General features: G+C 50.3%; 1 protein-coding gene, 1 long non-coding RNA gene, 1 other non-coding gene and 1 pseudogene across 3 annotated transcripts; 1 reads left to right on the top strand and 3 right to left on the bottom strand.

The window, feature by feature from the left end:
* Positions 1–7957: 7957 nt before the first annotated feature.
* TRNAA-CGC (transfer RNA alanine (anticodon CGC)) lies at positions 7958–8030 on the bottom strand. The gene has a single exon. It is a non-coding gene; the product is annotated as a tRNA-Ala (tRNA).
* A 786-nt stretch (positions 8031–8816) lies between these two features.
* On the top strand, positions 8817–9515 carry LOC109733800 (uncharacterized; annotated as a pseudogene).
* Positions 9516–10149: 634 nt separating this feature from the next.
* LOC109733790 (kinetochore protein SPC24 homolog) lies at positions 10150–12406 on the bottom strand. The gene is made up of 5 exons (XM_020293002.4): positions 11946–12406; positions 11469–11610; positions 11281–11382; positions 10730–10803; positions 10150–10568 (listed from the first exon to the last, which is right to left on the bottom strand). The coding sequence occupies exons 1-5, from the start codon at positions 12124–12126 to the stop codon at positions 10471–10473; spliced, it is 597 nt and encodes a 198-aa protein (XP_020148591.1). The 5' UTR covers positions 12127–12406; the 3' UTR covers positions 10150–10470.
* Positions 12407–15478: 3072 nt separating this feature from the next.
* LOC141042035 (uncharacterized) lies at positions 15479–18233 on the bottom strand. Its single transcript, XR_012203839.1, has 2 exons — positions 18062–18233; positions 15479–15749 (listed from the first exon to the last, which is right to left on the bottom strand). It is a non-coding gene; the product is annotated as an uncharacterized lncRNA (long non-coding RNA).
* Between the last annotated feature and the right edge of the window lie 6186 nt (positions 18234–24419).

The raw sequence follows: 24419 nt of genomic DNA, 5'->3' as shown, positions 1-24419 counted from the left end.
GAGGCACGCGGACGAGTGGTGGAACAAGACATCCTAGAGTGAAGTACCATGTCTAGTGAGGTGTCCAATGAAGGAGGGACGGAGCAGAGACTGTCGAGGATGCCATAACAGGTCAATGGAGGGCGTCGGGATCAGGCTAGAGGAGATTGGGTCGGCTAGGGCCCAGGGAATGAATCACCATGGAAGGGAGGGAGTCGGCATCCTAGAACCATCCCCATGCTACATCGACTTCTTGGGGGCGGTGAAGAGCGCGTTTCCTCCCCATGACGAAGTAGATGAAATCGTGTAAAATTTATCTATGTTATACAAATATAAAAGAGCAAGTTGTGGATATCCAACAAATCTCACCCGTTCAGCCACATCTACCCAACGGTCTACCACGCTCTAGTATTTAGCACTAAATAGGTTAGCATAGTTCACTAACTAATATCATGCATAATATCAACGTCAGCATTTACCAACTAATTATATCCTACCTAATATTAACATGCAATTTATAGCTTACCAAATATTAATGTGCAATGCAGTTAATATATTGCCTAATATTAATGTGAACTGCAAGCACACGATTATCAATCTAAATCTATGCTAGCGGTTAGGACTAAGTTGGTTGATGTCAGCAGTGTAATTACATTATGTTGACGCTCGAAAATGGCATGATTGCAAAAAGTGACTTGAAGCTGTAGCAAGATGAGGTCAAATTCATGATTTCATGTCACCATTGGATGGCTCTCTTCAACCCGATCGAAATAGATATAGAGATGGTCCAAAACGGAGCTCGGATGCAAAAGTCATGACAATCTTAGAGATACTCGTATTGACATCAAATTAAAGAATGACATGAAACCTAGTTAAGATGGCCTTGGATGAACAAACTATCAACTGCAAAGTTCTTCGTCTCGTTGAAACAGACGATTTTGATATAAAAATCGTCCCCCAACCAAGGTCGTATGTGAATTCTACACCCAAAACCATGCACTACAGCAATGTTTCGATGGATCATCCGGCCGGAGGCCGTACAAATGACCCAGACAATAGAAGGTTTACAACGAAGCCGGATGATCTGGGTCTACTTCCCGATGATCCGGGTGAGGCCGGACAATCCGGGCAAAAGAGTCTAGATGTCCGGATGATTTTTCTACTGCATATGTTAGAAAACAGCCCGAAACACCCTTAAAACGGCCTCAGATAAAAAAGCGTTAAACAGAAAAGTTGTGTGCCTCGTTGAGGCGGTTGATTTTGATATAAAAATCATCTTAATCCGATGTGGTATGCAAAAGTTACAGCCCGATTAGTGGGCTGCTGTCAGAAAACTTGATTTGGCCGTATCATCCAGGCCTTGAGCCGGACATCCGCGCCGGAGATCATGATTAGTGTGTGTTTTGTTAGGTTTTGATGATTTGTACGGCTAGGCAAGTCCTTCTCTTGTACAGGAAGTCCATCAGTCTCTTACATAGACAAGAGGTGACATCTGATTGAACAACAACACACAATCGACAAATCAATCTATCATCTTTTACCTTTATTTTTTATCTCTCTCCCTTGTTCTTCTTCTTCCTCGTTCTTCCTAGCTATTCGGCCGGTTACTCTCAACCGTCATATGCTACACCTCATGTTAGTAATTTTTTGGCATCATATACAACTGTACATGCCCGTAATTCGGCTCCGCACCTTCATGGTCATAGCTGAATAAGTGAAAATTTTGCATAAGTGTGCATGCCATCATCTAATATTGTAGCATACAATGCATCCTCTACGTAATTGCATAATTTCGGCAACACCTCATTGCCGGAAGAATCTAAAAGTATTGTGGAGCAATCCCTTATAGAATGGGAAGTGGCTACATAAAAAGGGATATAGCCCGAAATAGTAGGATTAGTGCTCTTTGCCTTGAAGAGCATGATAAGGGGTTAGTTCCCGATTATAATGCAATAAAAGCTAGGTTTTTACAAGAAGATGAATCTTTGCCAATTGATAAAAATGGCGAGAAAAAATATGGTTTACAACATTGCATATGCCTTCACCTAGTACTACATCATATTATACACCCCCTACACAATTACAAAATTTCGGCAACGATTCATTGCCGAAAAAAACTAAAAGCATTGGGGGCAATCATATCCGGAGCGGGCTAAAATTGAGAAAAATCTTAAAGCCAATTTTGCCGCTCACTGCCAAAAACAAACGGAAAAAGAATTAGCTCAGATAAAAAAGCATTGCCAATTGATAGAATCAATGAAAAGAAGGATGATTCGAAACATGAAAATGCTTCGGTTGAAAAAGCCGAATGAAGTGGTATATATTCCGAGTCCATCAAATCCAAAGAGGCAAGCATTATTGAGAAAGGGCATGGCAAGCATAGAAAAATGACCATGCTTGATTTTTCTGAATTTAGTGGAACCTACTTCCTGCCCTATGAGTTTCGTGCCATAGAAATTGATGAGCTTCAAGGACAAGAACAAGTAGCCGAACAAAGTTCGGTTGACAAAGATCTTCAATGTAATGATGCACGGAATCAAGAAAAAGATGTGAAAAGGCGTTGGGGAGCCATCCAAAGGCGGAGCAAGATATTGTTCAAGTCACACCACCATCATGCTCTCCCAACATATTTGAAGAGGTATGTCTAGCAAGTAATTTACCTATTTTTAGATTTGGTCACAACTTTATTGTTGATGCATCTATTAGAAAAATTCCCATAAGTAATTTTGAAAGGCCAATGAAGAAGGGTAATTTACTTCTTAGCAATAAAATTATTATAGAGCATATTGGTCAACCCATTGCGCCATTTATAAAGACCGATAGTAGCTTATTATTGCAGCCAAAGCTTTCCCCATTGATTTATCTAAAGTTCATATCTAATTGGGTAGCTTTGCTTATTTCTTACTTGACTTGCACTTGGTCTCAATTGAGACATGTGTGTTCTAACTATTAGATTCTTTTGAGAAAGTCGATGCTAGTATAATATCTTACCCAAAGACATCAGAGATAGAATGCAAAATAAAATTCATAGCCGAATGGGGTGATACAAAATCTGAACCATTCGTTTGCCTAACTCCAAAGCCGTTCTCACAGCAAGATCGGCTAGAAAATAAAAAAAATACCTTCAATTCAACCATGTGTGTTCAAATTTGATTTATTACTGAAAAATAATTACATTAGAATTCTTGATCACCATGCCGAGCCATCTATCCAAGGACGAATGTATTGTAAGTTGCATGATTCGTTTAAGCATAATTTTGAGGATTACAACATGTTTTGTCAAATAGTTAAATTAGCCATTGAAAAAGGACAATTGAAATTTGTTAAAACACCAAGAGATGACCAGTCTATTCCAACTGGTCTTGATGGCAAGGAGTTTTTGCATCGGCTGCTTCAAGTCAGTCCATTTAAAGAGAAGGTAAAAACTGCAGCTGACGGGATCAAGCTTTCAAGTAAAGAAGTTGTTGAAGAGCATAATGAACATAAACTTGAGGGTGAGAATTCCATCGAAGCTACAATGAAGACGCTAATGACTAGGGGGCAATAGGCAAATCCAATGATCGATGAAAGCAAACCAAAAGAAAACAAAGGCCGAAATAAGTGCAAAGTGTAAGAGATCAAAAATCACCTTCGTTGAACTATTGGATAAATATCAAAAGAATAGTAAAGAGAAGAATGATTATCGTCCAAATCATGCAAAGAAACTAAGATCACCACCAAGGCGCAAATATGAGGATCGGTATTGGCAAAGTGAGAATTTTCATGCAACATATTCATATCCTTATTTTGGGCCGCCAATGCCAATGTCGTGGATGCCTCCCCATGCTCATGTAGATCCATATCCATCATGGGACATGTATGATACAAGGGCACATTCTCCATCTTATCTTAGACCATCTCACCAATATTATGCAGCTCCGAGAAGAACAACATTTGAACAATCACATGTTAAAAACCGTTTCAATCATAAGGAATTGGTCCGAAGCTCAAGGAATAAGAAAGAGGTAGTCAAGCAAGTTTATCGCGTTAAAATAGATGGTCGTAAGTGTGCTACTTAAAATTTGGTCTCAGATAACAAAGAGCCAATTAAAGTGTTGACATTGGCTACAAAAGGCAAAGAAGTGAAGCAATCACTTGTTAAAAATCAAAGTGCCAAATCTGAAGAAAAGAAGTTGAGGGTGCACAAGTCCAAAAAGGAGTTGCCATTGGTTAAAACAGAATCACGGCCGAGATGCCCACTCGGCTTATCGTATTGGCAAAAGAAGGAATTACAAAATCTTAGTGCACAAGAGTTGAGAAAGAAGAACATGACATGGGTTCCCAAGAGGATCGGTTCAAATAAAAATGATGTGCATCCTTCTATTGCAATAAGTGTTACAGAAGTGAAGAAAGAGAGGAATGGAAGTGATAAACAATTAAGCCGAAGGTTTGCATCACAACATCAAAATCTTTGGTTAGCACATCATCCATATTATTCAAAAATGCCTTTGGCATGGAATTCCTCCTTAGGTACGATCAATTACCCTCCATGGATACAACATAATTTTCTACATCATGAGAGGGTATTACCAAATAAATATACATTTGACTAGCTACATTTTTGTTGCTAATCCAAAGGGCCGAAATATTTGATTATTATTTCATTTGTTTATTTCGTCTATACATGCTTTAGTGGATGAATTCTACATGGACCTCATGGCAATGGCCGACACTTAACTATTGTCCTAAGAAACTATCTAATCATGGCCGGTGTGGAATTCTAACATTGTCCTTAGTTCAATTGGAGACCGAGACAAGGTACATGTTTATTGATATTAGCCTTGTTTTTCTAGTGCTATGGAGATTATGTTTTGATGGTTGAATTCGTAGCAATGACCAAGGTGTTGGTGTTGTTTATATATTTTCTTATGATACTATTTTCTAATGCCGCTTAGAATACTTTTTGCACAAGTAATCAAAGCCGAATATGCATTGGTATTCGGATTAAAGCTTTTACTTGCTATACATTGAGGGTTTTGGTGATTCGTTATTAGTAGTACAACAAATATCAGAACTTATCAATGTTTTGACGAATCACTTATAATTTATCTTGCGGCACGTCTAGATGCAATATCCTCCTTGGGTTGCTTTCAAATTATTCACACATCTAGACATGACAATTCGAAAGAGTTGGCACAGGAAGCATCTGGCTACTATGTTAATCATGGTGTATTTCATTTCTATCAATAGCCGATGCTTAGTCTCGTCAACATAGGTAAGGCCGAACCGAAGTCCACCGCTTCAGCCACTAATGAAATTTTTATGCACGCGAAAGTAAGGGTTGGAGAAAGTTTATTGTTAATTATCTACAAAATCCTAGTAAAATGGTGAACAATATGATTCGGAGGATGACCTTGAGATACATATCTATGGAACTTTATCATCGGATTGTTAATGAAGTTGAGAAGGTTTCACCCAAGTTTGCATTAAGGATTCAAACAAATAATGGATGATCTATATTTATCGTCCTAAGCACATGCAAAGTGGCCGATGGAGTATTGACATCGTCCTTAGAACCAACACGGTACAAGTTATTTTTCGGCACGCTAGCTTTGCCGAAAAACAGGGGGCATGTCACCATTGGACTTGAAGATGTAGCAAGATGAGGCCAAATTCATGATTTCATGTCACCATTGGATAGCTCTCTTCAAGACGATCGAAATAGATATAGAGATTTTCCAAAACGGAGCTGGGATGCAAAAGTTATGACAATCTTAGAGATGCTCGTATTGACATCAGATTAAAGAATGTCATGAAACCTAATTAAGATGGCCTTGCATGAAAAAGCTTTCAACTGCAAAGTTCTTTGTCTCGTCGAAATGGGCGATTTTGATATATAAATTGTCCCCGTCCAAGGTCGTATGTGAATTATACAGCCAAAACCGTGCGCTGCAGCAATGTTTGGCCGGACCATCCGGCCGAAGGCCGCACAAACGACCCAGACAACAGAAGGTTTACGACGAAGCCGGATGATCTAGGTCTACTCCTGGATGATCTGGGTGAGGCCGGACAATCCGGGCAAGAGTCCGGATGTCCGGACGATTCTTCTGCTGCAGATGTTAGAAAACAGCCCTAAACACCCTCAAGACGGCCTCGGGTCAAAAAGTTTTCAGCAGCAAAGTTGTGCGTCTTGTCGAGATGGTTGATTTTGATATAAGAATCATCTTAATTCAAGTTCGTATGCAAAAGTTACAGCCCGATTAGTGAACTGTTGTCAGAAAACTGGGTTTGGCCGGATCATTCGGGCCTTGAGCCGGACATCCGGGCCAGAGGTCGTGATTAGTCTGTGTTTTTTAGGTTTTGATGATTTGGACGGCTAGGCAAGTCCTATTCCTGTACGGGAAGTCCATCCGCCTCTTATATAAACAAGAGGTGACGGCCGATTAAACAACAACACACAATCGACAAATCAATCTATCATCTTTTACCTTTACTTTTATCTCTCTCCCTTATTCTTCTTTCTCGTTCTTCGTTCGTTCTTCTTCATTGCAGGGCGGCGAACATTGAGGCCCTAGGGGTGATTTGGTCGACCTATGGCAGCCCATAGCCGCCGTGCGCGCTGACGGGGTCCCTTCGGGCGTGTGGGGTTTTGGGTCCTCAAAAGCGCCCGCCAGATTGCTTGCGGACCACGCTTCCGAACGGGTCTTCTTCAACGTGAGCTGCGGTGCATCACCCTTGATGTTGGAGGTACACGGTGACGTGTTCATGTGCGAACACATTACCTGTTTTCTGGGCGCTCGCGAGAAACACATCTTTTTTTCCTTTTTCTATACGCGTTTTTTTGGATCGTGCTTGGTTTCTTCTAGGTTTTCATGATAGTTTTTGCTTTTCTTTTCTTTTCCCAATGTGAAGCAAACTGTGTGAAAAAAAATACAGTCAAGTTTAGAAGAAACCCAACTGTGAAAATAGTTCATGATTTGGACACACGGTTCAAGAGACAAAATGTCTTAAATAAACAAATCTACGGAAAAAAATCGCAAATGTGATGTCCTGACTTAATAGTAATGATAGATTACTCATATTAATAAGGAATTTCTTCTTTTCCGAGAGCTCATTCGTAAATAACTTCAAAGTTAAGCGTTCTTGACTTGGTGCGGTTTGAGGATGGGTGACTGACCCGAAAGTTGATCCTAAATACACACGAGTGAGAATAAAGTGCATAAAAAAAAACTAGTTGATATGTGAGGGCTAGTCTAAATCATGATAGGCGTAACGGTCTTGAACCGGTGATTGTGACCGGGGCGTTATAGCAAAACTCTCAGGTTACGAAATATATAACACATGCACTACGACACTTGTCACCACGAGAGAAGGTGAAAGTGGCCTTTACAAGAGATACGTTTTAACTAGTGATTTCTCCCGTAGTAATAACATCGCCTTGTTTACAATTAGAAGCAAAACGCAAATACGAACGGCAAAACACACACACCTCAGGAGGAAAGCACAAAATAGGCTCATCGCGCACCACTGCCCAAAACAAGCAAATACGAGCCCTCAGAATCATCACTAAACAGACGGCAACGTCGCGAGACAGAAGCACGCTGCAGTTCTCCATGTGCGCTTGCGTGAATCTTGAAGCAACATTGGTCCAAGGCTAAACGTGTGATTTATACGTGAGTTTGGCTAAAACATCATCTATAAATAACAGCAAGAAATAGGGATATAGAAGCATAAAGTGCAAAAAAATGGAGAAGCGGGAAATAGGCTCATCGCGCACCACTGCCCAAAACAAGCAAATACGAGCCCTCAGAATCATCACTAAACAGACGGCAACGTCGCGAGACAGAAGCACGCTGCAGTTCTCCATGTGCGCTTGCGTGAAATCTTGAAGCAACATTGGTCCAAGGCTAAACGTGTGATTTATACGTGAGTTTGGCTAAAACATCATCTATAAATAACAGCAAGAAATAGGGATATAGAAGCATAAAGTGCAAAAAAATGGAGAAGCGGGAAATCGAACCCCGTGCCTCTCGCATGCGAAGCGAGCGCTCTACCATATGAGCTACATCCCCTTGGCGAACGTATATGATTTGTCCTATAATTAATCTGGAGTAGAAGAGATGCAAAAAAGTATGGGAAGTATCACCCTCACGTTGTTTTCTGTCAAGTTGTTAATTCAGGTGCTCGATGCGCTTCACTTTCCTGGTCTGAGAAGATGATCACGTGAATCAAGCATTTTTTTTTTTTTGCCGGCCATTCAAATTAACACTAGCTAAACCCACCTGGGTGGCTGGGTTTGCAAGTTCTACAAACTTCACAGTACTAGTATTTCGAGATTGATGAAATGTAGAGCCATATTCCTTCCGTCCAGAAATACACGATGCACCCAACTTTCAAAATCCACAATATATCCAATTAAATGTGGATCATCTATGAAAGTCAATAGCATTGAGATGTGATCTTTTCAACATCAACCGTCGAAGCCAATGATATATATCTGCATCGCGCAATCCTAACATGGTTACACAAATTGTTGGTCAAAGAAAAATAAATCAAGAAGTGCCTCTACCTTTCATTAATTATGGACAGAAGAAAATATATGAATGAACCATATATTGAAACAAACAGAGCACATGATATTTCATTTATATTCTACATATCATACATCAATATATGGTGATCACATTATTTCAACATGATTTTAAACAAATGGAAGCCTTTTTTTTTTTTGGAAAATGCCCCCTGAAGCACCCACCCCCCGGCCCCCGCGTCGCTTTCAGGGGGCGACTCGGGTGGCGAAACCCTAGCCGCCGCCCCAAGCCCCCTCCTCCCCTCCCTCCCCTCGCCGTCGCCGGAGGATGCTGGCGGGCGAAGCCCTCGCCGGTGGACGGCGGCGGCGGGGCCCTTGTTCGTGGGCTCGCACACTGCTCTTTGGTGTGCTAGAGCGGCGGGAGCGCGCGGTGGCGAGGCAGGCAGTTGTCTGTGCTCAGGGGAGGTCGTGATGATGTGGATTGCACGTGCGGTGGCGCTGCTGAGGCGGCGGCCGGCCGCTGCTGCGAGCGGCAGAGATGAGGGCGCCCAGATCTGGGCCGCGCGGGCCCGCCCTGGCCTGCGATTCTTTTTCTGCCCCAACCCACCCGCCCCCTCCTTCCACCCCTCCCGGCCGCCGCCGTTGGTAGCCGCTGGGTGGGTGTGCACGCGCGCGGCGGTCCTTGATGGCTGTTGTTTGTTGTGCCTCGGCGGTTCCTGGCGGCGGATGCTGCGGGCCGGCGCGGCGGCGGCGCGGTGCAGGTGGCTGCTGTTGCCTGCTCGTCGCCCTTCCGGCGGTGGCCGGCCTGCTGGCGCTACGCCGGTCGGTGCTTCTCCTGTGACGACAACGTTCCTAGGCATCCCTCCATGTGTGCTGGTCTTCTCCGACGTTCTTCGCCAAGTCCGATCTGCCATTGCATCTGAGGTCTTTGTTCATGGGTCAGGGCGAAATCCCCGCGCGGCGACGGCCTGCGCTGTCAACGGCGACGCCCGAGGGTGTCGTCACCTCCTTGGAGGCGTTGGCATGACCCTGACCAGATCTCCTCCTCGAGCACCAGGAGAAATCCCAGGTCCGGTCTCCCGGTCCGGGCAGCGGCGGCGTCTCAGCGCCGTTCCCCTCTTGAAGGCGCTGCTTTGGCTGCAAGTGGAGTTTGATGCGGCAGATGGAGGCTGGTGATGCATCGCGCTGGAATAGACTGCTACACAGGGAGCAGATCGCAACGTATGCCAGCGCCCATGCTTCCCCAACGATTGTTTCACCTGTTCATGTCAGGCCCTGCCCTTCGCCCGCCGACTCTCTAGGCACATGGGTGCGAGGTACGTTGGCCTGGGCAGTCATGGGGCTGCAATCGTCCCTGGAGGCGTTTGGCAATGGCGCTGACGCTGCCCCTAGAGGCGTTTGGCAATGGCACTGACGTTGCCCTGCTGGGCGAGGCCTAATGTCGTTGCATGTCTGTAGTTGAGGGCACCTCCTCACCTAGTTGTAGTCGCTTGGTGACGACGGTCGTGTATGTGTGTGTGTGTCCCTCCTTTCTGGAAGTTGTACCCCCGATTTCTTCCTGTTCAATGAAATGAAACGCAAAGTCTCTTGCGTTTTCTCGGAAAAAAAATTAAACAATACAGGTGAGCAACATAAAGTAAAAGTGACAAAAACATCCAACAAAAAGAAACAGGGCAAACATTACATTTTACACATCGTACAGGCCTAAGAGGTATGGAGTAGCAGGTGCTGATATAAGGGAGATTTGGCTTCTCAAACTAAAAGTGAGTGAAATGCCAGTGCAGGAAATCAAATCCAGATCGACAACAGAGCTGAGCTAGTATATTTGCCAAGATATGAATAACAGGATGCCATACAACTAGGTCATCTGAAGCAACTGGGAGAGTTGCATTCTTCCGATTGGTGGGCGGTTACCTTGCACAACAGCCTACAAATGCAATTGCTGCTAATGTACAATGACTACAATCTGCAGGTACCAGGCCCTAAATCATTTTCCAAAGCTTGTCGCCGATCTCAACTGGTGACATTGTCTTCTCAAATTCGAACTTATCTAGCTTCTTCCTATTCTTGTCAACAATATCTGATAAAAAGCTAAGGATTGCACACAAGTTTTGTTTGCTGTAGATATAAATAATATAGTGACAAAATGCAGAATAGTAGTTTATTTGACGTCCATAGGTAGAAACTGATGTCCTTCAGTACAAGAAAAGAAGCCAAAACAGTAACATATTGAAAGGATACATCCAGAAATCTTCTCCTGATCTTCGAAATCTGGCATGATATTTGTAACTGACACACACATGGAGAGCATACTTCTGCACAAAAATGTAGTTGGTCAATTTAACTGCGAAATAGGATAACCGGTACAAGCAACAGTCCTGAAACTCAACTCATACTGAATTAGGAGGAACCAGTCATTTACATTCCAACCAGTGTTTAGAAAAATCACCAAACTTTGCTCGACAATCTTGTGTGCAATGAAATGCAATGGCAAAATATGTCAGGGGGAAGATAAGGGAGCGGTAGCATTATCCAAATTCATAATTTAGTAATGAACTACAAATACCGATTTGAACTTCAATCCTAGTTCTTATATAACGGTGAATATCAAACAGGCCACTACATATAACTTACTGTTGGGATGGACAACGTAATGGTGCTGCTAGTTATACAGCCCAGATGAGATTTTCTAGCTAGCTTGACCATCCAAATAGTTTCCCACTGATGGCATGTGTGCAGTTACGAAAGCAAAATGTACATACATGTACTCGGTGATACAAATCTGGACTTACTGTGCCTTCAGCATGTCTTTCTCCTTCTTCTTGACAGCGTCCTTTCTTTCTTCTATAGAAGCCCTTTGGCGGTCTAGGTTATCAAGCTCAGCACTCACCGCTGTGTTGACAACATAAACTGTATCAGCAATCCAACTTAAGGTAGCAATTCAGATGATAATGATACAGATGTTGAAATAAGAACTTATCTTAAGTCTTGGCGAAGCTGTTGCTCCCCCCGGAGTTTCTCCTCCATCTCATTTCGCAGCGTGTTCAGTTCTTCATCAGTAACTGTTTCAGCTTTTGCTTTGTCTAACTTTTCCTTGAAGGAGTTTAATTTTTCCTGATACTCTGTTGCACAAAAAGAAGCATGCCACTTCTATTGTCAAATTCTCAAATAGTCAACCATCACCACATCTCTAATTATTTCAAAGGTGCTTGAATTAATGGATGTAAAGTGTTCCTTGAATCCTTTGGTATGCAAGTGCTGGAATGCTAGGTAAATTAGATATGCTAGTTTTTGTTTCAAAATCAGGCCCTTTTAAGCAGGATTTTCAACCACACGTACTCAAAAATTGCCAGTCTAAATTTCCCCCACTGAACTTGAGCACCAAATCGTCTTCACCACACGAGGACTCCTATACACGACATGAATCGGAATCTCAACAGAGCAGGAGAGAACGGACCTTTGACTTGGAGCTCGAGGTCCCCGGAGTCGGAGCAGCAGGCGGAGCGCAGCATCCGTGCCCCGTCGCAGGCCTGCGCAAGGGCTTCGCCGTCCTTGCTGCCCAGGAGCACCCCGACGAGGTCCTCGCCGAGGGAAAGGAGGTTGGCCACCTCAATCCGACTACCAGCATCTTCCGCCATCGGAGAGGCGCCGGCAAAACCCTAACAACCACTTTCGCTTTCCACAGGCCGCGAACCGGTGAAGAGAGATGGATTGGGCTCCGTGGGACACCGGCGTTTAGGCGCCGCCGGTGACTTCCGAGAGAACGGCGCGATGGATTTTTGATCGATTTGGGCGGACTACTTTCTCCAACAATGGAGCGTAGGGAGAATGGCAGATTTGGGCTCCAGTTTTCCTAATAGACCTTGGTAGGCTGTATACAGCCCAATCAGGCCCAGGCGGGATTGGTGGCAAGATATGTCCCCGCACATGGGCGCGCAGGCTCTGCTCGAGTTCATTGCGCTGGTGGACGTGACCCGGCACGTGGAGCTGCGGCTGGGCATAGATGACGCCATAACATGGAGCTGGGAGAGCACACGACAATTCTCAGCGCAGTCGGCGTACCGTGCCCACTTTGCGGGAAGAACGGAGAACGCGGGAGCTGTGCAGATTTGGAGATGTCGGGCACCCCCCACATGTAAGTTTTTCATATGGCTTGCGGCGAGGAACAGATGTTGGACAGCGGATATGCTTCAACGACGACAGCTGGCGCACCCGCCGGCGTGTCCCTTCTGTGACCAAGCGCCGGAGACGTTGGATCACTTGCTTCTCGGATGCGTTCTAGCACGACAGGTATGGGCCAAGATCATGAACACATGGGGAAGACCGGATTGGACGCCATCCACAGATTCAAACCTTGTCGAATGGTGGACAACACTCAATCCCCAAAAGCACTTTCGGAAGGAGGCGTGGACAGGGATAACACTGGTGCTATGGATGTTGTGGAAACACCGGAACGGCATTGTCTTCAATGGGGCATCGCCATCGGTGGACGACGTGCTTGTAAAGATTGAGTTAGAGGCGCAGAACTGGAGGGCGGCTGGCCTACTTTGAGAACGTGGCTCAGTCACATGTATGGTAGATAGGTGGGATGAGGGTGAGTAATCCGCATGTGGATTTTAGGGCTCTAGCAGCCGTAGAGATGGTTGTACTAACAATGGCCTTTTCTTTTGGCCACCAATTCTATCTATGATCCTGATGCGTCAATCTTTGACGTATCCCTTGAAAAAAAAAGGCCCAGGCGGGATAAAAATGGGCTGTTTGGTTGCCTGCAAACTGGTCTGGCTCACATCGGCATGAAACTTAAAGCACCCCACAGCCTGGCTCGCTGGGAACACTCGAATCTGTCGTTTCCAGTGAGTCGGGCTGAGTCGGGCGGAAAACGAACATGCGGTGTAGGGCGCGGTGCAGGGAGATCCAGTCCGAGATGGCGGGAGGGGAAAATCGGTCGAGGTGGGATGGCGCGAAATATACCCTCACCACCCCATTTACACCCTCACCCCTAGCTGTAGGACAAGCCCTCCTTTGTTATTGGCACTGGCGGCGGCAACTACTTAGATCTGCGGCTGCGACGGCGGCGACAACTCAGATCTGCGGCTGCGACACTTCCCTGCAGCGGCAAGTGGCGACAGCAGCACTCCCCGGCAGCAGCTGCTGCTTCTCCCTTTCTTCCCCGACTGTGTCCGGCCATCCTCGTCTCCGTCATGCCTACCCCAACCTCGAAGCAGGTAAGCTACCCCCTCCACCTCCTCTGTTATGTGTTAGGTCGTTCGATAGGACCATTTAGAGTTGATAGTGTTGGATGTGGGGTTCCGGCTAACCCTTAAGGTTCGAACACTGGGGTGCGCGCGAAGTCTCTCCCTCCTACCGATCTATGCTCTAGCTCGCTAAGATCTCGCGGATGAACTCGACGAATTCGCAACACAAAAAGACACGGGGTTTATACTGGTTCGGGCCACCGTTGTGGTGTAATACCCTACTCCAGTGTGGTGGTGGTGGATTGCCTCTTGGGCTGATGATGAACAGTACAAGGGAAGAACAACCTCATGAGGTTGAGGTGTTCTTGTGCTTGTGTAGTTGAGGATGATCTGAACCAGTTCGGGATCAGTTGCCTCCTACTGTGGTGGCTAGTCCTATTTATAGAGGCCCTGATCCTCTTCCCAAATATCGAGCGGGAAGGGAGCCAACAACGGCGGGCAAATTTGAAGGGGGACAGCTAGTACAAGCTATCCTGACAAAAGCGGTCTTCGCCTGCGAAAAGCTCTGGGGTGACGCCGTCTTGGGCTCCACGATGACCTCCGCCTTGCCGTCCTCCTGGTCTTGGTCTTGTTGCACCAATATGGCAACCTTTGCCTGATGCCTCGGTACTCTTCGCCTGCGCTGGCCTCCTTAGCACCAAAGAGGAAATAGGGACGCTGCGCGCACTGGCGCCTGCCTGGCACCCGTCTGGTACCGTTCGTCATGGCTCACGTCACGAGAGCCTCGTGAGGTTTGCCTTGCCTTGATATCTCCGCTCCTCGTGAGCCTGCCTGGCTAGGCCACTCCAGAGGAGGTCTTGCGTCGTCCGCCTCACGAGGCTTGGACCCTCGCGAGGGTCTTGGGTGCTTTGTTGACGAAGATGGGTCGTACGGCCTGCTGCTTGGCCGCGCTGTGGGCCGCAGGCAGGCAAGTCTGGGGACCCCCGTTCCCAGAACGCCGACAGTAGCCCCCGGGCCCAAGGTGCGCTCGGGCTTGGCTTCGGGGCGAAGCCAAGGGTCAAATTCGGAGCACCGCGGGCCCCAAAAGCCTGCGGCCTCGGACGACGCGTGGCGGTTGATTGGACGTGGGCGTCTCCGCTTCCCCACGCTGCCTCGACAACTGCTTGCCCTGACAGAGGCTGGCGTGTCAGGACCCCGATTCCAAGTCACATCGATCTAGCCGGTAACACCTCATATCACTTTGCGGCCTCACGCACGGTATTCCCACGGGTGTCGCCTTACCATGGCCCGGGACCGTTTGCGTCTTTTGGCTCACGTATATGATAGTGTCGCTAGCATCCATATGACAGAGAACCCGGGCCGACATGACTAGTCGTGAACTCAAAGTGGCACTAACTTACGGGGACAGGCATACATGAATCAACATCGAGCATGTCGGTCAGCAGCGTGCGAATCCGGGCTGTAGCTCTGGGCTAACAGGACTCCGGGAACCCGGGCTGTAGCAGGCTAGGCAGGACTCCGGATGTCACTGCGTGACATTTCCCCGAAGGGACAGACACAGGAACGAAGTGAATCACATGCCGGCCAGTCAAGTGTTCCGGAGCAGTAGTGCTGGGCTAGCAGGACTCCGGTGAACCGGGCTGTAGCGGACTACTATGGCTCATGGAAGCACAAGACTACATTTCCCCATAAGAGAGGCTACCAAGGATAAACAACTAGGTTGTCGGATCCCACACATACCAAGCATTTCAATCATACACACAATATGCTCGATATGTGCAAATACAACATGGCATCACAACAAGACTCTACGACTCAGAGTATTTATTCATTAGGCTCCGAAGAGCCAGATATTACAAACATGGGTCTCATGACCCAAACATACAGAGCATACAAGCAACAAGCACATGCGGAAGCTTAACATGTCTGAGTACAGACATCTATAAATGAAAAAGGCTTAGAAGCCTGACTATCTACCAGATCCTGCCGAGGGCACAAGATCGTAGCTGAGGTATCAAGCTAAACGTCGAAGTCCACACGGAACTACTAGCGAGACTGACGTCTCTCTGCAAAACATAAAATAAGCAAACGTGAGTACAAATGTACCCAGCAAGACTTACATCAGAACTATCTACATATGCATCGGTATCAACAAAGGGGGTGGTGGAGTTTAACTGCAGCAAGCCAGCTTTGACTCGGTGGCTATCCTGAACTACGACTGCAAGTAACTCTTTTGAGGTGGCGCACACGAGTCCACATATTCACCATATCAATACACCACTATCGATTCGCTCCCGTCTCCCTACGAGGACGCCATCCATAGCACTCACGCTTATCTTGCGCATTTTAGAGTATCCACTTTCACTTGTCTATGAACTGTACAGGCAACCCAGAAGTCCTTTACCGCGGACACGGCTATTCGAATAGATCATATTAACCCTGCAGGGGTGTACTTCTTCACACACGCTCTCGCCACTTACCACCATGTACACGTCGTGTACCTCGGCAACCTTCAAGTGGAAGCCTGGCGAGGGAGTCGGCCACGACCTGACTAACCACACAAGTCTCTCGTCTAGGTTTATCGCCTATTCGGGTTCCATCCGCAAGGAGATCCGGCCGGGGTGTCGCTCACGGCCCCAAACGATGTGTACAGGGTTCCCAAGCCCACCTCGACGGATGGATCTACGCTTGGTACACCGTGCCACGGTGCCTAGTCTGTCCCAAGCCCACCTGTACCGGGTGCCACTTGGTAGACTACTAACACTACCTACAAACACCAGAAACTAGTTGCAACTCCTGGACAGAGATCAGGTTGATTAATAAGTCGAGAGAGCTTGGAGCGCCCGGAGCCCAATGTGTGGTAGTAACTGTTCATGGATCACAAACACAGAACTCAGTTCCTGAGGACGGTTTCAATGAGACAACCCACCATGTACTCCTACATGGCCTCTCACCGCTACCTTTACCAAATCGCGTTCACACACTTAGCTCTCAACAGTAAGACATGTTCACCACATTCCAATTCATCCCCGACGAATCAGACCTGACTCAACTCTAAGCAGTAGCAGGCATGACAACAAGCATGGATGAGTAGGCACATCAGGGCTCAAACAACTCCTGCTCATGCTAGTGGGTTTCATCTATTTACTGTGGCAATGACAGGTCATGCAGAGGAAAGGGGTTCAACTACCGTAGCATGTAACAGTTGAATCGCTGTTGTCCTAATGCAGTAAAAGAGAGCAGGAGCGAGAGAGTGGGATTGTATCGGAATGAACAAGGGGGTTTTGCTTGCCTGACACTTCTGAAGATAGTATAGCTCTTCATCGGTGTCATCGATCACGTCGTTGGAAACATCGTCTACCGAGAGGGGACAATACCGGCAATAGAGAAGAAATACAATCAATGCAATGCAACAATATGATGCATGAATGTGACATGGTAATAATGTTATGATTTGCACTAATGCATCCAGCAACAATTTAAATGAAGTCCATATGGACCAAGGGTTCATATGCAAACTCCATATTTAGCATTTAAGATGCCATTATCATGTTTTCACTTATACAGTAGGTATAAGTTGGTTTAACATGCATGAAAGTAGCATAAATGGATAGATTGCATTTTTCTGATAATTTTTCATATATAATTTATTTCATTTGGAGTTACGGTTTAATTTCTATGATTTTTCAAAGTTAGCACTATTTTCTGGAATTTCCTATACAAGAATAAATCCAGTAAAAGATTAGCTGCGTCAGCATGACATCATCGTGACGTCAGCAGGTCAAAGGCGCCAGCCTAGGTCAAACCTGACAGCTGGGACCCACATGTCAGTGTAACAACTAACTATCAGAGTTAGTTAGTGTTACGTTAGCACTAATCTAGGTTAATTAGCGCCTGGGCCCACATGTCAGTGAGTGTGGGTTCAATTAGTGGCGCCATTAGCCGCTAATGACGCTGCCACGTCGGCACGACCGGAGTTAAGCCGCCGGCGAGGTCAGCGATGACGGAACGGCTCGGGTTTCGCCCTCCGGCGACCAAACGCCGCGCGGATAGGCTCTGTGGGTTCCTGGCACTCGTGCGCATCCGTAGGGGGCGACGGGAGGATGCGGGGTGGTCAAAGCTCGCCGAAGCGGAGCTTGGGGCGGCGGCCGGAGTTCGACTAGATGCGGGCGCGGGCTGCGGCTCGCTTCCGAGCAAACGGAGCGCACAGGCGGTAGCTACTGGCAGCAGGAGCTTGACCGGGTACTCAGCCGCGACGTTGGCCCATCGCAGCGACGACGGCGACAAACGCGGCGGCCGGAGCTCACGGGCACTTGCGGACGGCGGCTATGGAGTGGAATAGAACACGAACGAGGAGGGAAAATGGGGAAGAGCTCACGGCGGTCCTGAAGATCAGCACGGGAGGCTCGGGGACGGCCAGGCTGCAGCGAATCGACGACGGGGAGGTCCGGCGACCGGCGGTGAAGAAGATGGCGACTGCGTTGCTTCAGAGCCTCCGTGATCGCGAGATTCGTCGGAGAGGAGCCGCTCGAGGTAGCAGAGGCGATCGACGACTCGGGGGGGGGGGGGGGGGGGGGGGGGGGCGAGGCGTGCGCGGTGGCTACAGATACGGCTGACGGCGGCGAGAGGCGCTCTCGGGCTGCGAGAGAGAGAGAGCGGCAAGGGAGAGAGGAGCCGACAGGGAGGGAGTGAGAGGGGGTCAGGGGTGTGTGCGTGGCATGCTCAGGGCATCGGGGGAGTGAAGCAGGCAGGGTGGAGGTGGCCTGCGCGTGCTCGGCGGCGGTGCGCTGTCCCCCTCCTCTGCCTACTGGCAAAGGTAGGTGGTGACTGGCATGGGCCAGGTGGGCCGGCCCAGTCCAGGTAAGTGGCCTGAGGCCTATATCTCTCTCTCTTTTCCATTTCCTGTTTTCTATTTTCTGTAATTGTGTTTGGCTTTATTAAAAATGCCAGAGCATTTCCAAAATCATTCAACTGAATGTGGCCACTGTTTGGAATATTTCCAACAGTAAACATTTCAGTTTGTGATTATTTGGGCATTTAATATATTTTATAGGATTTAAATGCCCAAATGCAAATACTATATGATTTAATTCAGTGACCCCCAATTGACCTAGAAAAATGTGCAATATTTTTGGCAGAGGTTCGAGACCAATCCAAAGATGATGAACATTTTGTGAAGGCATTTTGGGTTCATTGAAAATATTTTTATTTGAACCTAGTTGATTTGATCTGGTGCTAGGGTTTGAGCAATCCCCATTTCAACTTTCAAGTAAATTTAGACATGATGCAACAACCAAGCTAGTCCAAGTGCATAGCAAGGCTAGGGATGTGACATGGCGCGGGCAGTTCTTTCCTTCATTGCCTCTTCCTTGCCTCGCTCCAGATCCCCTTTCTCGCTCTTTGACGCCGCTATCTCCAGATCTGCTCCATCCTTGCTCTGCATCTGCCGCCCATGGCGCCGCGCAAGGTCAAGACTTCCTCAGCACCGGCTTGGTATGAGCCGGCCCTCGAGGCGCCCACCGTCACGGAGAAGAGCCTCGCCTCCGTGCGCCTGCTGACAGCGGGCGAGGGCAATGAGTGGGGGAAGACGGAGCTCCGGCTCGCGTCCGACGAGCCAGAGCCTGAGGGGAGCACCTTCTTCCCCTTTTTCTCGAGCAGCGTCGCCGTCAGGTTGGTTCCTCCCTTCTCTAATTTCTTTTATGAAGTCCTCGACCACTAGGGGCTGCAGGCGTTGCATCTCCATCCCAACTCTGTCCTCCTCCTATCCATCTTTGCCTACTACTGCGAGGCGTACCTGGGCGTTATGCCATCCGTGGCGCTCCTTCGCCATTTCTTCTTCCTCCGCGTCAGCGGCGAGCACACCTCCGGGTGCGCTAATTTCGTTGCATGTGGCAAGGCCAACTCGATCTCGAGCACCGGGAAGAGGGCCGACAACATCTAATCCAAATGGGTCATGATGGACGCCCAGCGCGCCGACCCGCGTCTGGCGTTGCCAACAGCGGCGCCCCCTCCCAACGGGGGGTGTCCCAAGGCGGAGCTTGTCGACGAGCGGGCATCGTTGGTGTTGGGGCAGATGATGACCGACCTGAGGCCGGGCAACGCGAGGGCGGCCAAGGTAACGGGGGCGATGCTCCTGAGGGAGTTCTTGACGCTGCGGGTTGCCCCACTCCAAGCGCGCGCGCCCCCTCTGGGAGCTTGAAGAAGAGGAGAACAAGACCCGCCTGAGGCCAGGGGACCTGCCTGGCGATGAATTGGACGCCGTCCTACGCCTCATAGTCGGGGACAACCAGGAGTACCCGCCTAGCGCTTTCGTTCCCTTGTTCCAACGCAGGGACCGGGAGGAATTTGTCGCCTCCAGGCCGACCTTTGATGCGCGCGGACTGGTGCCGCCAACGCTTTCGAGAGTTCCTACGGCGCAGAAACCGGTGAAGGTGTCTTCTGGTGAGTCCCGCGGAGAGGGAGAAGAGGAGGAGGACTCGGAGAAGACTCTGGAAGAGGTGGGGGAGACTTCCCCCCTGAGCAAGGCCGAGATTCTCCGCGCCCTTCCTGATGATGCCGAGGCCGACGCCTTCCAAGGGGAGAGGGAGCAACCCCTCATCCCGACGAAGGGTAGGTCGTTGCTGGTAGCCCGTGGTGCCGCCCCCGTCCTGGCGCCTCCTGGGGCGGGCTCCGGTTCTGTCTCTACTCCGCCTGGCGCCGCCGGAGCCCGAACGCCTGCTCCTCAGGTCCCGAAGCTGTCAGGCTTCAAGCTTCCCAAGCGGTCGGTGGAATACATCGCAGTGGATCGGTAAGTGTCTTAAGCTTCTCCTTGTCCTTGTTTGTACTCGTTGTTTCCTGATACTCGCCCCTGGTTGATCAGGCCGACATCTTCGGCGAAGAGGAGGAAGGAAGGCGCAGCGGCCGTTCCTCCCGCAGAGAAAGGAGGCAACAACGCCCGCATCTCCCCGGCCCGATCGTCCTCGCGAGGCCAAGAGGAGCATCGCCGCGTGGAGTCAGCCCCCATGGCCCCGCTGGCTCCAGAGGTGCCAGTACTTGGCGAGGCTGACGAGGTCCCAGCTGCTCCGGAACCCGCGGTCTCCCAAGCCCTGGTGATGATGTCGCTTCCTCCCACTACTGCATCTCCACTCCCTGGTCATTCTGCTCCTGCTGCCGTCTTGGAGCGTGCCCTTTCGGAGATGACCTAGCTGCAGGCGGATGTCCTGAGCGCGGACCCGTGCCTGGTGGCCGGGCGTCTGGAGTTGGCCTCTGGCTGGCTTCACTCCGACCCGGCAGTTCGCGCGGCGCTGGGTCAGGCTGCTATGGCTTTCGAGAAGGAGAAGCAAGGAGCCGCCAATGCTTCGGCCGATTGTGAGGCGGCGCTAAAGGACGCCAAGGCCGCCCGTGACCACTACCAAGTGCTGGAGGGCGAGCTACAGAGCCTGCGCGACAAGCACGCCGAAGAGGTGCGCTGCCGCCAAGCGAAGGAGGAGGAGATGAAGGCCCGTGAGGAAGCCGTCAAGAACCGTGATGCAGAGTTGGCGGAGCTGGGGAAGAAGCAGACCGCCGATCGCAACCGGTTGGAAGAGTTGGAGTGAAAGATGGGGACGAGGGAGGCCGATCTTAACGCCAAGGCATGAGTCCTGGCGGAAGACCGCGTGGCCTTTGCCGATCTCGAGAAGAGGTCTCGCAAGGCGCTGAAGACGCTTTACGAGCACGGCCTAGAGAAGCCTCTGGACACCGACGAGGACGGCCCCGCCCAGCTGCTTCCTCTCGTGGTGAAGACGCTCGAGGAGGTCGTTGATGGTCTCGGTCCCATGGCGAAGGCAGAAGCTCGCGTCCTGTCTTCAGCTGCGTTGACTCGCGTCTTTAGCCACCTGCGCCTTCGCGACCCCAACGCTTGCCTTGACGAGCTGCTGGAGCCTGTAGCTGAAGATCAATACGTGCCGGCTGCCGCGGCCGTGCAGGATCAGGCGGGGACCTTGCTGAGGAGGTTCCGCGGCTTTGTCTCCGCTCCTCTGTCCGGCGTCGTCTACCTTGCGGCTGGTGGTGAAGACAAAACCGCTCACGAGGGAGCGCCTTCCGCAGGCGACGGCGACGTCTAAAGGTGACCCGCGGCCATTCTTCCCGTTCTGTTCCTGCGACATGTATCAGGCCTCGTGGAGGCGTTTAGACTTTTTATTTGGTACTGTGAGGACAATATGCTTGTAATATTTGCTTCGAGATTTCGCGATTTCCCTCCTATTTGCTTTGCGTTCTGTGTCGGCAGAGCCCGGCCCCGTGCATACCTCAACCACCATTGGGCCGACTGGAGACCAGGACGGACCAAGGAGTGAGGGGCTACGTGACCAGTTAGGCTCCTGAGTCGCGATGCTCAGGAGTCCCCCTTGACGCGCAAACAACATATAGGGAGAGTTCGTGGGGGTAGATTAATGTTCTACGTCGGCAGGGCCCGGCCCCGCGCATACCTTAACCGCCATTGGGCCGACCGGAGACCAGGACGGACCAAGGAGTGAGGGGCTACGTGACCAGTTAGGCTCCTGAGTCGCGATGCTCAGGAGTCCCCCTTGACGTGCAAACAATTCCCATACCTGCCCTCGCCGAGGCCTCGGGAGGGGCGCGCGATGCCCAGGTCCGGGGGACCTGGTTATGTGGCGTGCGCTTGGGTGTGACCCGAGCGCAGCCCCCGTGCCCAGCCCCCATGCGCGGCTTTCCTGGGGGAGGCGTTGCGGTAAGGCTGGGCGCTGAGCTCTGGGCTCCCTAAGGTTGGCACGGTCGTGTGGGGTCGCCCTCAGTTGTTTATCACCAGCGCGGAGCATAGTGCTTCCGCTTGTGCACGGGCATAGCCGCTCCTCGGCAGTGTCGATAGCCAGCGCGGAGCATGGTGCTTCCACTTGGGCGTGGGATGGGGGGCCCCTCCGGGAGGAGCCCCCGGGGCGTGTACAGCCCCGCCCTGACACGTGGCTTGCACTGCAGGGCCGCGAGGTGTATCTGGGCACTCGTGAGCCAGCGCGGGGCTCACGAGGCCCTACCTCAAGGCGGGTTGCGCCTGGTCTTGAGTCTTGGTGATTGTGTGTTCCTGCAAGGCAGTTAGATGCAAGCACTCTACGTCCTCAGGTCCCGGCCCCCGAGCGAGCTCAGCCGCCGCTGGTATGCCAGGTCGCGATGCCGTGGTCAAGGCCAGGGGGTGAGGGCTGGAGAGCCAGTAAGAGCTCCTGAGTCGCGATGCTCAGGAGCCCCCCTTTTAACGTGTAAGCGAATTGCATAGGACGAACAGACCCGTGGTGGGTGGCAATTGAGCAGGCGATAACCGTTGGCAGGTTAAGCATGAAGAGCAGATCAACTTGGATAAATGCAGGAAGATACACGCCACCGGGTCTGGCCTGAGCGGCTTAGGGATGATGCAGCCCGAGGGGCGCCCCCAGCAAGGTAAGCTAAAGACTTAAGCAAAAGGGATACATGCCACAGGGACGGACCCATGTGGCCTGGGAATAATGCAGCCCGAGGGGCGCTCCCAGCTTAAACGAACTTGGAAGATGTCACCTGGTTCTGTAGACGAAGTAGAGTTGGTGCAGCTGAAGCCACGCGTTGAAGGAATGGCTCCTCATGAGCCACCGGGAACCTGAGCCTCGGGAGGCTCTGGAGGTTCAGGAGGTTCCCTGAAGACCGTCTCCATCTCCTCTAGGATGGCGTGGAACCTGGCCTCCTGAGCTGCCAGGACTTGCCGCATGTTGCGCTGATAGGCCAACGCCACGCTCGGCAAGCGAAGGGCATGCGAAGGTAGCTGTGAGCTGGGCCCTCACAGCGGCCCACACGCGATGGCCAGAAGCGCTCCTGAGATGCGGCCCTGTTGAGCCCTGGGACGTCGATGCAGATATGCAGCCCGGCATCCTCGCCTGGATGGGGAGCTGCGCCTTGTGAGCGGCTGTGGCCGCGCATGGCTCTTGCTTCTTGCAGTTCCTGGGTGGTCTTGGTGATGAACTCCTGGGTGGCGGGCACTCCTTGCCCTGTGCTCTCCTGAGGAAAGTGTGCCGTGAGGCACGCTTCCAAGTGGTGCCCAAGCGCCTCCCTCATGAGGTTGGCAAGGTCTGAGGCTCTCCAGAAGAGAGCCCCCGAGCCCTGCCTGAGGAGGGTGTCGGGCGCGCTTTCCTATGCGGCGGAGGGAGGCGCCCCTGGAGCGGGCGCTGGTCCTGATGAGGCTCCTGCCGCGACGCCATCCTCTTGGGGTCCTGTGCGGCGCAACAACTTCTTCTTGGGGATGGTCTCCGGAGGGCCTTCACTTCTGCTGTCGGGGTCGTCGATTGCTGCGGCTTGAAAGGCGCGCTCAAGGGAGCACACCGCATCCCTCTCTTCACACGGGACCATGATGATTCCTCCGCTTCCTGGCATCTTGAGAACGTTGTAGCCGTGATGAGTGACTACCATGAACTTGGTCAGGGCTGGATACCCGAGGATGGCATTGTACGGCAGGCGGATGTGCGCGACGTCGAAGTCGATGAGCTCGGTGCGATAGTTCTTGCGCTCCCCGAAGGTGACAGGCAGGCAGACCTGCCCTATCGGTGTGGTGGAACCGTCGGTCACTCCTGAGAAAGGCTTGGTTGGCTGGAGCTGCTCATATGGCACTTGGAGGTTGTCGAACGTGTCAATGGACAGGACGTTGAGCCCTGCGCCACCGTCGATGAGAGTCTTGGTGACTTGCACATTGCTGATGACTGGGGAGCACAGCATAGGGAGGGCGCCAGTGGTGGCTGCGCACTTGA

Source organism: Aegilops tauschii, chromosome 2, assembly GCF_002575655.3.
Source record: "Aegilops tauschii subsp. strangulata cultivar AL8/78 chromosome 2, Aet v6.0, whole genome shotgun sequence".
NCBI lineage: Eukaryota > Viridiplantae > Streptophyta > Magnoliopsida > Poales > Poaceae > Aegilops > Aegilops tauschii.
Note: the sequence above shows the minus strand (reverse complement) of the source record. Positions and strands in the feature narration are given on the sequence as shown.

Excerpts from the sequence above, each read along its gene's own strand:
- LOC109733790 (XM_020293002.4), bottom strand. The coding sequence starts at position 12,126 with ATGGCGGAAGATGCTGGTAGTCGGATTGAGGTGGCCAACCTCCTTTCC. Across the intron at positions 11,611-11,945 it reads CCTCGAGCTCCAAGTCAAAG|AGTATCAGGAAAAATTAAAC; the intron begins GTCCGTTCTCTC and ends TTTGTGCAACAG. Across the intron at positions 10,804-11,280 it reads AAAGACATGCTGAAGGCACA|AAGTATGCTCTCCATGTGTG; the intron begins GTAAGTCCAGAT and ends ATTTTTGTGCAG.